Source organism: Gopherus evgoodei, chromosome 2 (genome assembly GCF_007399415.2).
Source record: "Gopherus evgoodei ecotype Sinaloan lineage chromosome 2, rGopEvg1_v1.p, whole genome shotgun sequence".
NCBI classification, from domain to species: domain Eukaryota; kingdom Metazoa; phylum Chordata; order Testudines; family Testudinidae; genus Gopherus; species Gopherus evgoodei.
This window is the reverse complement of record NC_044323.1, coordinates 208818974-208835997: the sequence shown is the minus strand read 5'-3', so window position 1 is coordinate 208835997 and position 17024 is coordinate 208818974. Positions and strand designations below refer to the sequence as shown.

At 38.4% G+C, this 17024-nt stretch overlaps 1 protein-coding gene across 25 annotated transcripts in view; it reads right to left on the bottom strand.

The window, feature by feature from the left end:
* Positions 1-17024, bottom strand: part of EPB41L3 (erythrocyte membrane protein band 4.1 like 3) — a 201369-nt gene that overhangs the window by 17696 nt on the left and 166649 nt on the right. For 15 of the 25 annotated variants that reach the window (XM_030552806.1, XM_030552797.1, XM_030552803.1 and 12 more), the window contains 4 exons: positions 13687-13784; positions 10943-11118; positions 6914-7131; positions 2404-2967 (listed from right to left, as the gene is read on the bottom strand). In XM_030552806.1, the coding sequence (XP_030408666.1) occupies positions 2404-2967; positions 6914-7131; positions 10943-11118; positions 13687-13784 (1056 nt within the window). The remainder of the gene's footprint in view (positions 1-2403; positions 2968-6913; positions 7132-10942; positions 11119-13686; positions 13785-17024) is intronic. The other 10 variants (XM_030552807.1, XM_030552819.1, XM_030552811.1 and 7 more) reach the window with 3 other exon arrangements.

The following is a 17024-nucleotide window of genomic DNA, read 5'->3' as shown; positions in this document are numbered from 1 at the left end:
AAAAAAAATAAAAAATGTTCTGGGGCCAAGACACTGTAATGCTAAATTTTGGCACAGATTGTTATTACAACAGTTAGGATTTGGAAAGAAAAGGCTATCAAGAATTTTAATCACTAAGGTGTGAATCATGCAGCTAATGAAATATAAAGGGACAAATTCTGCCCTTGGAGACACAGCCTGACGCTGATGCACATCTCAGGATAGAATGTGGTTAAAGAAGAGGTTTGATCAGAATACAGTCTGCAGGGGCAGGATATTTATCGTAGCTCTTAAATATGTCATGCACATCATTGGGTACACTACTGTTAGCTAAAAGTACACGTTTATACAGACAGGTTTTTTCCCCCTATTTCTTCCTTAATGAAACAAATTCTAAATGAAATATAGAAATCAGTATATAACCATGATGGACAAATCTCCTAATAAACAAATCTACACCAAGAGACTAAAAGTTGATGTTATTGAACTACTTGTCAAAGATTTGAAGTCATTAAAAAGCAGTGAAATGCACGTTTAAGAGGCTCAGCAAGGCAGATTTCAATAGGAACAGAGTTAAAAGAATGGCTAGTTAAAATTATAGACCAACTGTAGTGCTCTGAATGATATGCAGCTGCTGGCACTATTGGTAGGCTAGGGGATACGAAAGAAAAAAGATACCTATATTGTGATAAGCTTCAGTTGCTTCTCCTCTAATTTGTGACAATAACTGCTGTGATTTGTTTTGCCAATGTAATGCAGACATGCCCAACTTTAAAACATATTAACTTTCATGCAATATTTTGAACAAGAAATACACCCTGGATTAGGCACAAGTCTGTGTAATTTGCCATACAAGTACTGATTCTGGGGTAACCATTATCACAAAAGGACTAAATTGCCAAGTTTATTTTACACATTGTTATGATGATATTCACTTTGACCACTAAGTCTAACACCAAAAGAGGTGCTCATTTCTGAAAGAACACCACACAAAGGGATTACATAAAACACTGCCTTATTATTATTTTTGGCTACACACTCTGCTTCTATAACAGACAATATATTATTATGTTTGTATTATAATAATCATCTGAGTGTAGAGCTATTGTAAGTTGAAATTTAATGCTATCTCAAAGTGAAGACATGAAATGAGACAGTAAAATGGATCTTGGACGTCTTTCATCCTAAATTGCAGTTTTCCTCTTAAAGACTGGAACCAAAAACATCTGAAGAAAATGTTATGGTGCAAACGGATGTAACTCTGGCATTCCATAAAAGGGAATCACAATTCTATGGCCAAATGTTGCTGAAACTCATGGGGCAGATTTTAAAAATCTTTAGACGAACAGAATCTGCATACAATGCAAGTCAGACTAATAAGTGCATGTATAAATGGCTAATGGTAATTTATATATGCAATTACCTGATTTGTGTCTGCAACAATGGTACAATTGTATGCACAAAACAGGCATGTAGTTTCTAAAAATCTAAAATAAAGATTCTAAAAATCTGACCCCATGCTTTTACTCTGTCAGCATAGAAAGGGTCAGGAGTAAAATAGATACCAATTACTCAGTATCTGTCATACAATCAAGTAGATTCCCTTTCTTCTTCTTCTATGTAATTACATCCAAATTTCTCACCAGAACTACAGATCTTGTTGCCAGGCAAATTGCTTTAGCTGTATTTTGTTATAAGCCATCCAGTTTACTGACAGAAAGCATTAATTTTGGTAGTGCTAATTCAAGGCAGCAAGTGGTAACTAGGACATGCTGTAGTTGCAAATGAAAAACGTACCAAGGCAAATTTTCAGTGGAATGCTGCACTGAATGGGATACTAGCTGAATCTAAAGTAGACACAGGATCAAGCCACAAAGATCAGATCCAGATTTTGACATTCAAAGTTTGGGATCTTAGGAACTGGGGATTCTGTTTGGCCTGTTACAAAATTAAAGACCATTTTCAAAATTCTGACTGGTTTGGATTCTGAGCACCCCCAAAATTTGCAATAGTGCCAATTATTAGTTGTTTGATATGTAATTATGCATGCAATTGTACTTAACTACTCGTTATTTAAATAACTCTTCTAAACTGTCTTTAGTAAAAACTAGTATTAACTGGATGAAAAAACCTCATTGGAAGAAAGCGTTCAGTTATTGTTCTTTAGAGTTGAGTTGTGGCAAATTGTAAGTGTAATTCACTGCACAACAACTGATAAAAGTTTGAACCAAGCTGCTATCTCATTCACAGTGTTGTGCCTAACCCTGGGACCCAAGCTGCACTCCCAACACAAAAAACTCTTACATATCAGCACAGACAGAAATGAGGTTCTGAAAGTAGGACCACTATTGCAGCATTCTAACACTGTTTAGGACTGAAGCACTGAACACAAAAAAGAAGTGTGTTCTATGCCGAGGTACACACCTCTTCCTCTGAACTGTCACTCAGGTCATTGTCAAGTGAGGCACTCAAGGAGGCCGCCTTGGGCTCCAGGTAGCAGAGGCACATAGCCAGAGGAAAGGAGAGAGTGAGAGCATAGGGCACTGAGAACGAGGCAGATAGCAGAAAGAAAAATATGAAAAGGAAACAAGGCACGAGGGATGGTGATCGGATGGGAAGGTAATGCTGCACACTTTCAGGCAGGAAGTTGGTTTCAGAGAGGTTAGGGAAGGAAAGGTAGCCATCATCATCCAGGAGAGCAGGAAATGACTCTGGAAGTTGCAAGGAGAAGGAAAACAGTGTTCCACCGTTACCAGCTTTCTGCTTATAGTTAAAAGCCATGTCTTGTTCAGCAGAGCAAACTCTTCCTTTTCTATCAGAGTCTAAGTCAGACTCACCGTGTATTTGCATAATGTCTTTAGATGACTCATAACTTAACGGGTTTTGAGCATTCTCCTTACATCTCCTACGAAGCTTTGTTGAAGATACAGGGGGACCAGACTGTGAGGTTGATGAGGAATGAAATGAATCAGTGCCAAGCAAAGATGACTGATGAAAGAGAAAGAGCAGCAAACAAGGTGCAGAAGCAAAAGGACAAAAAGAAAACTGTAATTAGTTAATTTTCTTCTGTGTTTATATATACAAAACTTACAAAACAGAATTTTAACACCAAAGCTTTTCACTAAGTTAAATGAGACCAATTCTCACACTGCATGCCAATTATTAGTGATGGAGGGTTGCAGCTTACAAAAGCAACTTCTTCATTCAACATTTGTCTGTCCAGTCATACTGTAGTACACGATTTAAATAAAAGTCCTTTAAAGGAACCTTGTCTATGTGCATCTCCAGATGCTGTGGATTCCTATCTATCATAAGTACTTTCAAACATGAAGTACATGGAAAACAATCACCCCCGCAGCCCCCCAAAAAATAAAGACAAAAATCCCTAAACAAAAAAAGCCATTGAAGCAAGGAAAAGAACTTCTAATAACTATTCTGCTTATGACAACATGACCTGCAGTCCTTACTCAGTCAAGTCAGTGGGAAATTAGCGTGGGCAAGGACTAGGCACAAAGTGGGAGATTTTCAAAAGCACAAAAGGTATTTAGATGTCTGTCATCTGAGATTTTGAAAATCTCTCCCAAAATGACTGAAAAATCAAGACTTTCAATAGTCTTTTCCCAAGTCTCCTCCACAGAATATTGGACAGAATAAAATGTTCCAAAATTAAAGATGACCAAAAGTGAAAACTTACTCTGGTTTTGGGAAAAATTACTAGGTCAGCCATTGCCAGATTCATGGAAGGGTAACTCCGCAGGAAAATCATACTCAGTAGATGAACACAGTGGGACAGAACCTCAGCTAGCTTTACAACAGGTGAAGATCTGCTCAGTATATTTAAATTTCTGATCCCACTTGTGTTTTGTGATTGGGGTCATCAAACCCATCATCAATTTGGCCACATGGAAAGAAGCCTTGCCTAATAATCAAATAATAGTTGTAAATAACTTTTCAGAAGGCCCAGGAATGGCCCTCTTCATCAAGGGCTGCACAAGTACATAGTGTGACTTCCGTATCCTTTGGAAAGAGCAATTGCATTGGCCCCAAACAGGCCAGTAGGAACAGGAGGTTTGGGAGCAGACTGGAGGAGGGGACACAGGATCCTTGGCTATGAAGATGCAATGTCCCCAATAGCCCCCCATTGGCTGTGCAAGGGAATATTATTGCAGTCTATGGGCTAGGGTTCTAACTACATGAGCCTTGTGGGTAACGGCTGAATTACATACAAAGCCAAATCCCTCTGGTTTTGCGCTAGAAGAGTAATTTTTTTTACCCTTTATGCACAGGCAAAAAAATGCAGCCAATACTCTTGCTAGAAAGTTTGCTCTACCTGTGAAGAACAGGCAGGATTTACTACTCTTTCACTGAGATGCAAGAATGTTAGAAGGGCATTCAACACAATATTTAAAATTTAGACAAATAAAACAAGACAATGGTTTGAGTTGCCACGAGGGAATGCACTCTATTAGTGCGCTGTGAAACTATCACATTCCCTCGTAGCCTCTCATTGGCATTCTTTAAAAAAAAAGAAAAAAGAAAAAAAAAAAAAAGAAGCCAGTAGATTTATAATGTTTATTTATTTTTAGACACACTGGGTCAAATTCAATATGGCCCACTGTGAATAAATGAAACAGAACCAGCTCTATTACTCAAACTGAGACAACTCGAACTGCACCCATTATTACTGTGTTCCTAGACCAGTTTTCTACATTTCACATGCATTTACAGTCTTACACCCTAATCTCAAAACCAGCTCCATGTGAGCCAATTGCAAGAGAAGGGGCCTTAATGCCATATCCTACTATCACTGGTTACTGTATGTAAACCTAACTATGTATGTTAGTCACAGGAGCTGGTCCCCTTAAGATCAACATTTACATTAAAAAATTACTGATTTTTCCCATTATTTTCCTTTAGCCTTTAGGTAATGATGCATCTAATTTCATAAAAAAAACAAACAAACAAGTGAAAAGCATTTTATAAATTTTAGATACTTATGTTTAATATAATATCAATTTTAAACATTATTCAAAATGGATTCCTTTTTTAACTATCTGCCAATAATTTTATGTTCAAGTGCTATGTTCAAGCCCATACCTGCTCTGAAGTGTCCACAGATTAAATCTGGATGAAATTACTTTATTATATGTGATATATGCACACAAACATATCTTTACAATATGAAGCCAAAAGTCATAATTTGTAAATTCTTCTTCTGCCAGTAATATTTTAATGAATTTATTTACACGCTTGGATAATTAACATTTAGAATTTCTCCTGGTATACTAGTTAGACCTGCAAGGCTTAATTCAAACTGTAAAATTCCTTATCAGAAAAGCTGAAAAACTATATACAAAAGTTTAGATTTCTTTGAATAAGAATCAAATTGAAAATTGGTCCAGGTCTTAAGGCCTGAACCATATTCCTATTTAGGTCAATAGCAAAACTCCCATGGTCCTCAATAGAAACCGAACTGGGTCTCTAATAGTATTTTAAAATTGCAGCCCTCTTAATTGATTACTTAAATACAATTTTTATTTTTGAAAAATAAATGATTTCTGGGGGTGAGTAAGTAACTTCACAATGTTCTTCTGAAGGTCTCATCAGCAATTTCCAGCTATATGTCTCCTCTGAACTCCAGCTCACCCTCCCGCTTGACCTAAGTTAACAATCCCATAGGGACAGCATTTATTTCCAGTGGATATTTTCTCCCCCGCCCCATACACTGGAATTTCAATTTAGTCTTTTCCATTCACAATCCTTCTTAAAAATTACAAAGGTATTATTTTTTAAAGAGAGCTCTAAAGGGTGGTCTCTGTTTTGGGGTACAATTTGCATGTGTACATTTTTTCCCTGAATTTTTGCATCTGCGACTTAATTACAGGTGTCTGTTTAGGAACTTGAACCTCCAATTACTTACCTCATTGCAGGCATATCTCAGGTAGCGAGAAGTGCAAGCTCTCAGATTTGTATCCATAATTCATTTGTGGGTATTAAATGTGGAGGTGCAATTTTGTGCTTCTAAGCAGGCTGGTCCTCACCCTTTTTTGAAAATGTGCTTTTTAATATGGAGCATCAAAGTTCAAGAAATGTCCCTTTGCATTATATCCTAGGCACAAATATTTCACACACTATTTTTTTCTGATGTAGGAGAACAGGAAGATTGTTTGGCTGCATATTTCCTGATTCTATCTGCTTTTTCTTCAGTGCTAATCTCTGAAGTTCAGCATCTGCTCTGTTTGATTTACTCTTTATCAAGAATAGAGCAAGCTGAATTCCAGAGTTATTGGGAGAGGAGGATGGGATGTAATGAATGACAGAAATCTATACCACATGACTAAGGAGTAGAGAAATGCCAGTAAAAATAGGCTTTTCAATGCAAAACTACATAAAAGGGAAGCCAACACCCTACTAAGCCAGAAAGAAACATGCTACAGTAAACTAGCGCCAAACAGTTAGGTGTAGAGAATATATGCCCATTAAGTATGTGCTGAGATATGGAATGTGACTAGAAAAAAAACCAAGTGATTCTTCAAATGTTGAACTGTGCAAAAAAACCCTGAAAAATATTGTTGCCCATTGAAAAGTGAATAATAACAAAATAAATAAATTAAAACAAAAACAAAAAAGTGCAAAAGTGTAGTATGTAAATACCACTTCTTTTAGATCTTCCCTGCTGAAAACCATATAACACTGACTCCTAAATCAAACTGTTTCTAAACCAAGCAGCAGAAAGCATGAATTAACTTTAAACACATCACCTACTCACTCTCAGAGAGTACATAGCACCATACAAAGTTTTCTTGTTATGCGTTTAATACACATTATCCTTCTTCTTATCCTTACTGAATTTTGCTTCTCTCTCTAACAATTACAGTGGTGCTCCAAGCACTTCACAGCTGGGTGAGTTAAACAGTAAACCTGAAAACATTACCTTTGTGTCATGGCGTATTGCAGAGACTGGAGTGATTTCCTCTCCTTTTTTTTTGCCCTCTTCCTCATCTCTTTCTTCCTCTGCTTTTTTCTCTGGAGTCACAGTGGTTATCAAGTTGGTTTGAGAGATGCCCTTTGTTGTGGCGTACTGGCCAGTACCAACCTCTGCAGCAGACATAGAATCCTTCATGTACATTTCATGGTTTTCATTCACTGATGCTAAAAGCAAATATAATTTAAAGAGATAAAGTCTGAAATAGCTTGTTCTGCAGAGCTGAGTAAAATTAGAAGCTGGATTAGAAAAAAACATTATTTTGCTGAAAACATGAAAATATATTTCAAAAACATGCATATATACTTAAATAAAAGTGTTACATGCCTACTTTAAAGGTCTGGATTGTACATACATACATACACACATTATTTTTCAGATGTGTGTGTATACATACACTACATTCATAATACATGCATTATGCATTATTTTGAACTGTTAGTAAGCTGTTAAAGCGCTTACCATGATTTAATATCTGAATGAAATTAACGCTTTGCCATATTAGTAGGTCAGGAATGTAAGAAAAAATAACTATGACTTCAGCCATGCGTAGAGGTACAAAGGAATTTTTAGAATCTCTGTCACAATATAACTTAATGCAAATCAAATGCATTGTATATAGCTGCACTGCATTACACAAAATGACATTCTTAATGTAACACATGCATAACATCTGAGAAGCAAGAAACAGCTTTTCTCTCTTATTATTATTATTATTCAGAATTAAAATCTGACACTCATATATGCCCACAACCTCAAAAACAGAATGGCAAAAATAGTGTTCAGGACTGTGGACTATATATGTGAGTAAGTCAAACAGGATATGGCTTTTCTCAGTATTTAGATCTTAAATGTTCAATAATCTATAAACCTAAATACTTATTAATGATTCCAAAAGAAGTGTCAGATTAACAAATAAATACAACTATGTGCCTAGATCCTGCACAGGAATAACTTTATGCATGTAAGCAGTTCCTAATCGAATGGGATTGCTCACACCCATATGATTACTAGCACATGTGAAAGTTTACACTAGCCCTGATCCTGTAATGGCATGCAATGCTGAATGTTATATTCAGATTTGCATTACATAACAATGTTCATGAAAAACTCTGAATGAATGCCAAAAGACCTCTGCTCCCCACCCGACTAAGTCTATCTATGCAAATTAATGTATTTTAAACCTGGCAGATCCTAATACACTCATAAGAAAGCATTTCAGATTTCTTGTCTCTTAGACGACCTTGGGGGGGGACGGGATGGGACTGTTTGGATATTATAAATAAAATAAACACAGAAGGGTAATTTGTGCTTGGAGATACATGCACAGCAGTCAGGTCACTAGTTGCTTGAAGCATATTAGAGTAAGAAAGATCCAAATTAATGAATGATAAGCACTGTTGGCATCCATTTCGTGGGGAGAAGGGAGGGATTGTCACTAATGTGTTTAAATCACAGATTTCCCCCCTAACCTCAGTAGTCTTCATTATGTATCATCTGTGTAGAATTTCTGATATCCTTTTGTCAGCATTCATTTTTTAAAAATGCAGTCATTTCAAATAAAGCTTCTTAAAAGACTTTTTTCACAAAAAAAAAATCAAAATCAAAACCCAATCATGAATGTGGGGTGAAACAGTACAGCACTAAAAACTGACCAAGTAGTTTAGATTTCTGAACAGCATGCTGGTTTAACCTAAAGGAGAAGCAGAACCTTGATTTCCATGAGCTACAGAGAAGGAAAAAGGAGGAGGAAGGAAGTAATATTAACCTATGCCATATTATCCTTTATATTACATAATCTGAATTAGTTTACGTAAAAAGCTGTATCTCATATCATGCTAAGCAGCTATGCTAGACTGGAAATAAGAAACAAACGCTATTTGTTACTCACTGAAGAGAAATGATTCACCTGTGAACTTCTATCATATTCTTATGTCATTTCCAAGCAGAAAATTAAATTACAACCTTCATACGAAACTAATAATTCATCTAAATCTTGGAGAAAACTCTGAATGCTGGTTTGCTTCACACATACTGGCAGAGGCTAGCAGCCCATGCAAACACTTCTGAACAGTCCCCAAAAGACAAAAGTACTTTGCAGTGATGGGGCTGAGAAATGCAGCCCAGGAAGGATGTTTCCAGGGATGTAGCCTCCAAACATTTTTTTTAACTATTGTACATGCAGTTTAGTACGTCCCATACTCAGTGAAGTGTTCTTCAGAAGGGTCTTCATAAGTCCAGGATAAAAAAGTCATCACTGGCAGGAATGGACTAGGAACATTCCAAGATGGGAAAGACAGCGAGAGTTTTTATTTATGTAAAATCTGACAACAGGTGTATTTTATTGTAACTGTTTTCTATTCAACTTTACATATTTCTGTTCACTATTTTTTTTTAAATTATGTATTTACCCCAGCCTTCCCCCCTCCTTCTCACGGTCCACCTCTGCATGTGCACTCAGCTCTCTCTCTCACTCTTCCTCCCTCCCAGCTTAACTTCACCCACTCCATGAGGCACTCACTCATCCTTTTTTCTGGCTAGTGCATCTTCATCATCTCTTAAATGGAAGGGGCATACTAGGCTGGGTGCCTTTCAAAGTCTTCAAAAGCTAGGAAATTTGTTGTTCTTCTTTGGCTGGATTAAAAAGCTGATGGAGCAAAGGTGATCTTTGCTCTCTCTTGAGATCATCTCTTTTCCTCCTGAGGCCTAGAAAGGAAGCTCTCAGTGCAAGGGATTCTTGCTCTCCAGTGGAGATCAGGTACACTATAGGAAGCACATGGGAGCTTGGGCTCTGCCTCATCCTGTCTGGATAGCAAGGTGAATGGTAAGGCCCATCTTTGTAGCTGGGAGCCAGGAGGCATCGAGAGGGGGAGCTGGTCTATGCAGGTTGCTGCTGGGAATGCCTGCTGAGATTCTTCATACAGTAGAACTTTAGAGTTACAAACACCAGAGTTACAAACTGACCAGTCAACCACTCCCCGCACGTGGAATCAGAAGTATACAATCAGGCAGCAGCCGAGACGGGGGAAAAAAAGCAAATACAGTACAGTACTGTGTTAAATGTAAGCTATTAAAAAAAAGAGGGAAAGCAGCATTTTTCTTCTGCATAGTAAAGTTTAAAAGCTGTATTAAGTCAATGTTCAGTTGTAAACATCTGAAAGAACCATAACGTTTTGTACAGAGTTACAAACATTTCAGAGTTACGAATAACCTCAATTCCCAAGGTGTTCAGAACTCTGAGGTTCTACTGTAACTGAAATCAGCAGCATGGAGAAGAAGTCAACAGGGCTATTTCTATGTCTTCTCCCATCATACTTTGTGCTCCTTACGCACCAGTAGCCAACAGATGGGCACTGGTTCCAGGATACAGTCAGTGCGCTTGCAAGCAAGGGGGACCTGGCCAGCCCTTTAGTTCAAGAAAATAACTAGCTCATTAGCTTCCTAATCCAGACTTGAGTGCATACAACTGACTGTGGATGATTCAAAGGCCCTGAGTGACAGAGGAGAACAACTTCTTTTGAAAATCAGTGGGACTTGGAGACTTGGGAGCCTTTGAAAATCTTGGTGACTTGGGAGTCTAAGTGTCTTAGGATCTTTTGAAAATCTCACCCTGCTTGCTTAACTGGAGAAAGGTGCTCAGTGGTGTGATTATTTAGCATCACATAACATCTGTCCAGAATCAAAACCTTTTAAAATCCACCTAGATGAACAACCGTCCAGAAAAATGTTTGGTTCTCTTGCCACATAAGTATTATGCTACAGACTGTGCAAAGTTACTAAAAGCAGTAGAAGGGCCAATATTTATTTAAAGGCTATCTACTTATAATAAAGAATCATGGTGAATATACTTACAGGTCTCATTCAGCAGAAGCTGAAGGGATATGAGATCACAAAAGGTTTATAGCTATTCTCTAGCGCTGTCCTTAATGATTATAATTTGTGACAAAACTCCAAGGAAGACAATTGAGAGGATCTTACCCCCATCTAAGCTGCGAGACATAGTATAACGTTTGCTGGAAGAACGCTCAAAGTAAGGTGCAGGACGGTCTATTAGTGCACTGGCTCGTCTAGTTTGGGCTTGTGTTCTTCCACTGTAGCGGAATTTGGAACCCAGTGTAAGGAATTTCTTTGGCGGTGCCTCTGGTAACAACAGCCTAATAATATACATAGAACAGTAAAAATATTATTCCACACACAAGGAATTTATTTTGTGGATTAAAAAAAAGTAAAATGTTGTGTATCTTAATCTATCTTAATCTGTGTTCTGTCAACCTCTGTGTAAAGGGAAACATAGAGCATGCCCTCTACATTGGCTAAGTAATTTTGTAATGGTATACAGAAAGGCTGAGTTTTTCACAGAAAGTCTTTATAGGGAAAATCAGGTTATATAATAAATGAATCTCTTATTAAAATGAAGAGCTACACCTCATCACTGTTTTTTTCTAATCATCAAAAAGAGAAACAAAGATTCAACATTCCTGTGGACTGTCAGTTACGCTGCTTGAAACCAGAATAAGGTCCTTGCCTAAATGTGAGGTTTTTGTTGATACAGATACACTGGAGACTGGTCATCGATCCCTGCAGTCAGTCCAGATTCCCAATGTACACAAGGCCCTACATGCATACAGGTGTTCAAATTTTTCAAGTTGGGGCCCCCTGTACACTACAACTGCACAGTTAGTGGAATTTGCTCTTCCCCCTTCTTACCATGGAGTCATACTGCAAAAACTAACCTTTCCTTTGGGAGTGGGGGAAGGGAGTAATGTATTTTTACCCCATGTGATTGCACAGAAAACTTTCCAAATGTGAAACAAATGTAATGAACAGGATGGATAAAAATTGATGACTTAAAAAATAAAATAATCAGATTTTTTAATTTAAATTGGAATTTTTACATTTACATTAAATACAGGTTTATTTTTAAACAATAAACCAATTTTAAATTAAATTAAAATTCACAACCGATGTTAAAGCCCAAACTTACTGGATTATATTAAAATCATTTAATATAAATAATATTAAGCACTACATGTTTGCTGCCAAGTCATAAAGAAAATAAATCCACTGTATTGGTGGAAACCACGGCTAGGCAAGAAGTATCAGCATTCCCTGAAGGGCTAACCCAACTTGTAACAGCAGTAGTCACTTCTGCAGGTGCAGAGAGAATATATTCTTCCAGTTTATTTCACTAGTTCAGTTTAATGATTAGTTCACTCAAAGCTAAGAAACCAACTGGGAGTTGACAAAGCTGGAAGGCTAGTTTTCCTCTTCCAATCTATGAATAAAAACTAGTGATAAGATCTACTAGTGCTAAAATCCTGAAAAAACACAAAACATATTTTGATAATTTTTTTTCTTATGTCTCCAGAACATTTAAGGTGATTTAATTAAAAAAAAATCAAAATTCTGTTTCTGTGCATTTTTATTTGTATTTGAATTTCCATTCAGAATGTGACACAAATCACAAATAAAAAATTAATCATCTAGTAAATAAATGCTTCAGTCACCATTTTCTAACAAAATAAAAATGTAGAAAATTAACAAGCCAGATGAATGTAAGTTAAGTTATATAATTGCTTAAAAAAATCTACATAGATAAAGCATGGTGAGAATAAAGAAGTAACAAATTTAGTATTAAGGCTATATATATTTAGTTTCAATTCAATTTATTTTAATGTTTACCAACCACTAAGAATCAGCCTTTCTTTAGGAAAATAACTAAAAAGTACAAATGCAAAACACAATTAAAATCAATAATTTAAATCAAGGTTTCCTGCCTGTTGATTAAATCCAAGTGATTTAAATTAATATACCCTCCTAACCAGTTCAGCGATATCTGCCTGAGTCTGCAGTCAGCCTCAAATAACAGCTCTCAGCAAAGTGTGAAATGCCCCATTCATTTCAATGGTGCGTTACCTTAAAATGTAAAGGTGTTAATTTAGGGTGGGATTTTTCAAGAGCACTCAATGGAATTAGATGATTTTCAATGGAAACTGGATGCATTTGGTGCCTTTGAAAATCCCACTTTCATAAGTAAACATTATTAAATATCCCATTGCTTATTACTTTAGTAAAAACATCCAGCAAGTTTTTCTCCCACTTTCCCAACCTGTCTGTCAGGCATTTTTGAGTGACAAATGCCTGGCTGTATCTTCATAGCAGCTAAATCCCTCAGATGCCCAAGGCACATTAAATAATGAAAATTATGGGATGGATAAAATAAGCTGATTCAAACATCTATATATGTATCCCATGAATCATGACTGAATTATGCAGTTTCATATTTAATTCAACCAAAATCTCATTTTTTTACTTCTACTCAAGTCTACCAAAAAATTTCCAATTGCCACACAAGTTGTGTGTGAGAGAAAGAGAATGGATACAGAAATTATGGGACAAACTTCTAATCAGCCCATTAACTGCAGGATTTAGACAAACATTAGCTGATAACATCATTGTGCATATGAAATGAAAAATATCAAGTTGGCAATCAAAAAATCATGAGATATTTTAAGGTCCAATTAGGACCAGCCACAGTTGGAATAATTTTGGTGAAGCATTAGAAATACTTTGGGAATAGTAATCTTTCCAAATATGGTTCCAGTTCAGTGATCAGAGAGGCAATAATTTGATCCCAAGTCATTTGGCTGTATTAGCACAATTGTTGTTCTTTTTTTTGATCATGCTTTATTCTAAACCTTTAGAAAGGAAACCCCACATACCTGAAAAACGTGTGATGTTCAACACATACTTTCCATAAACGCTTTGCAGCACGATGATTTGGCAACTTAAACCCAATGGTGCTTTCGAACTGTTCAAACTAAGTAGAAAGAAAGAAACCCTGAGTAGTGATTGATTTATATAGATTCAAAGGCAAGAAGGGATCACTATCATCATTTAGCCTGACCTCCTACATAACACAGGCCCATAGCACTTCCCTGAATTAATTCCTTTTGGAAATAGAGTGGCTCTTTTATAAAAACATCCAACCTTGATTAAAAAAATTGCCACCACAACCCCTGATAAGTTGTTCCACTGGTTAATTACCCTCATTGTTAAAATTTTTCACCTTATTTCCAAATCTGAATTAGGCTAGCTTCACTTCCAGCCATTCCTTTCTCTGCTAATTTGAAGAGCCCATTATCAAATATTTGTTCCCCGTGTATTTATAGACTGTAATCAAACCACCCTTTAACCTTCTCTTTGTTAAGCTAAAACAGATTGAGCTACTTGAGTCTATCGCTATAAAGCATGTTTTCTAATAATAGAATCATAGGACTGGAAGGGACCTTGAGAGGTCATCTAGTCCAGTCCTCTGCACTCATGGCAGGACTAAGTATTATCTAGACCATTTTCTAATCCACTCCTAAAAGTCTCCAGTGACAGAGATTCCACAGCCTCCCTAGGCAATTTATTCCAGTGCTGAACTACCCTGACAGTTAGGAAGTTTTTCCTAAAGTACAACCTAAACCATCCTTGCCGCAATGTAAGCCCATTACTTCCTCAGAGGTTAACAAGAACAATTTACCACCCTCCTCCCTGTAACAACCTTTTATGTACTTGAAAATGTTATCATGTCTCCCTCCCCCCTCCCCCCCAGTCTCCTCTTCTCCAGCCCACGTCCAGACTAACCCGCGGCATCGGTGGGTTAAAATCGATTGCTCGGGGATCGATATATCGCGTCTAGTCTGGACGCGATGTATCGATCCCCGAGCACGCTTACATCGATTCCGGAACTCCATCAACCCGAACGGAGTTCCGGAATCGACATGGAGAGCAGCGGACATCGATGCCGCGCCGTCCAGACGGGTGAGTACCTCGATTTTAGAAATTCGACTTCAGCTACGTTATTCACGTAGCTGAAGTTGCGTATCTAAAATCGATTTTAATACCCTAGTCTGGATGTGCCCAGACTATACAAACCCATTTTTTCCCCAATCTTCCCTCACAGGTCATGTTTTCTAAACCTTTAATCATTTTTGTTGCTCTTCTCTGGACTTTCTCCAATTTATCCACTTCTTTCCCAAAATGTGGTGCCCAGAACCGGACACAACACTCCAACTGAGGCCTAATCAGCACAGAGTAGAGAAGAATTACTTCTTATGCCTTGCTTACAACATTCCTGCTAATACATCTGTAAAGGGGCATATTCACCTCTCGTGAGCCCCCCGCCCTCCGGCCAAGTGTGTGTGCCTGTACTCTCTGTGGTGTCTCTTTGATGACTCAGCCCTCCCGTCGAGTCACACAGTCTGTCTGTGTGTTCAAAGCAAAGCAAACCGGGGTACAAGGCCACCAGGGTCCTCTCTCAGTCCGCTCAGTAATGCCTCAGTTTGTCCCTGCTCCAGAATAGGGTGGTGTCCCAGGGATCCTTCCCTGGAGGCAATGTCTTTGCCCTCTCAGGGCCTTTCTAGCCCCAACTCTTCAGCTGGGCTATTACAGTTCAGTTTCCCCTCAGTGTCTAGGCCACTTCCCCCAATGACTATTGGGGAGCTTGGGGGGACTGGGGACCACCCACTACTCCAGGTTCCAGCCCAGGAACCCTGTAGTTAGCAGCTGTCCCTGTGTCCCTTTATCTCAGGCTTCATTTACACTACAGCTGGGATCGATGCCCGGTGGTCGATTTAGCGGGTCTAGTGAAGATCCACCAATCGATAGCAGATGGCTCTCCAGTTGACCCCTGTACTCTGCCTCGACAAGAACAGTAAGATAAGTCAATGAGAGAAACCCCCAAGGTGTAGACCCTGCGGCAACTTGACCTAAGGTACATCAATTCCAGCTGTGTGAACTGCAGAGCTGGAGTTGTGTAGTGTAGGTCGACTTACCGCAATAGTGTAGACGTAGCCTAAGTTGTGCTACTGCTCTAATTCCCTGGGCCACTGCCCTGTGGCCCCATGTCGTCTTCACCCTTACCCCAGGGCCTTGTCCTGATGGGTCTCTTACCCCAGGGCCTTGTCCTGATGGGCTGAGTCTCTGCAACCAGCTCAGGGCTCCTTCTCACTCTCACTGGCTTCCAGCAGCACTACCTAATCCAAGGTCCTGGAGCTCCCTCAGCCAACACACATCATGCACACTCCTCCAGTTCTAGCAAGGGACTGAACCTCACTGTTGCTCTTCATCTTTTCTTATATTGACCCGCTGGGCCCTGATTGGTTGCTTACCACTCAGCTGCTCTAGGCAGTCTGGAGGACTTCTCTACTGGCCTTTTCTGGGGTGGAGTGTGGCAGGGCCACAAAGACTCCAGCAGGAGCCTAAGGGCCTAGTCCACCCCATCACAACAGCCCAGAATTATGTTTGCTTTTTTTGCAACAGTGTTATACTGCTGACTTATATTTAGCTTGTGATCCACTACGATCTCTAGATTGCTTTCCGCAGTACTCATTCCTAGGCAGTCACTTCTCATTTTGTATGTGTGTAACTGATTGTTCCTTCCTAAGTGGGATACTTTGCATTTGTCCTTATTGAATTTCATCCTATTTACTTCAGACCATTTCTCCAGTTTGTCTAGATACAGTTTCATATTAATTTTCTCTACCTATATCATTTCATTACCTCGTATATACATACCTGCACATCTCTACAAATATATACACATACATTCTCCTGATTCCTGTCTTGAAATCCCGGCTTGGGTGATGATGGAATAGTTTGTTAGGACTCCGAATGAGGAGTCAGAGTTTATTAAGATGGCTGATCTATGCATTGTAGCACAGAACAGACTTTTAAAGAAAGGGTTTGGGAGATTTAGAAGAAAGAATTATGTGGTTAGTGCCTCTCAACTATTTGTTGCTCTAATGTTTTAACAACTTAACTGCGATGAGAAAACATTTGGATTTTCTGACAGTAGCCTGAGGTGACAAAGAGTCCTCTGAGATTGATTTGGGTTTCAGAGACCACTAGGATTAAGGAGGTATATAGGAAAGGAACTGGAGTTAGTAAATGAGAGTGGGAAGAGTTTGTCTAATCTATCTCTATGGGGTTAAATACCTTCAGAAGAAAATGAGAAGGGCAGGTCACTGAAAGGGTTTGTGGTGGATGCTATGCATCCAATCAAACCACCAGA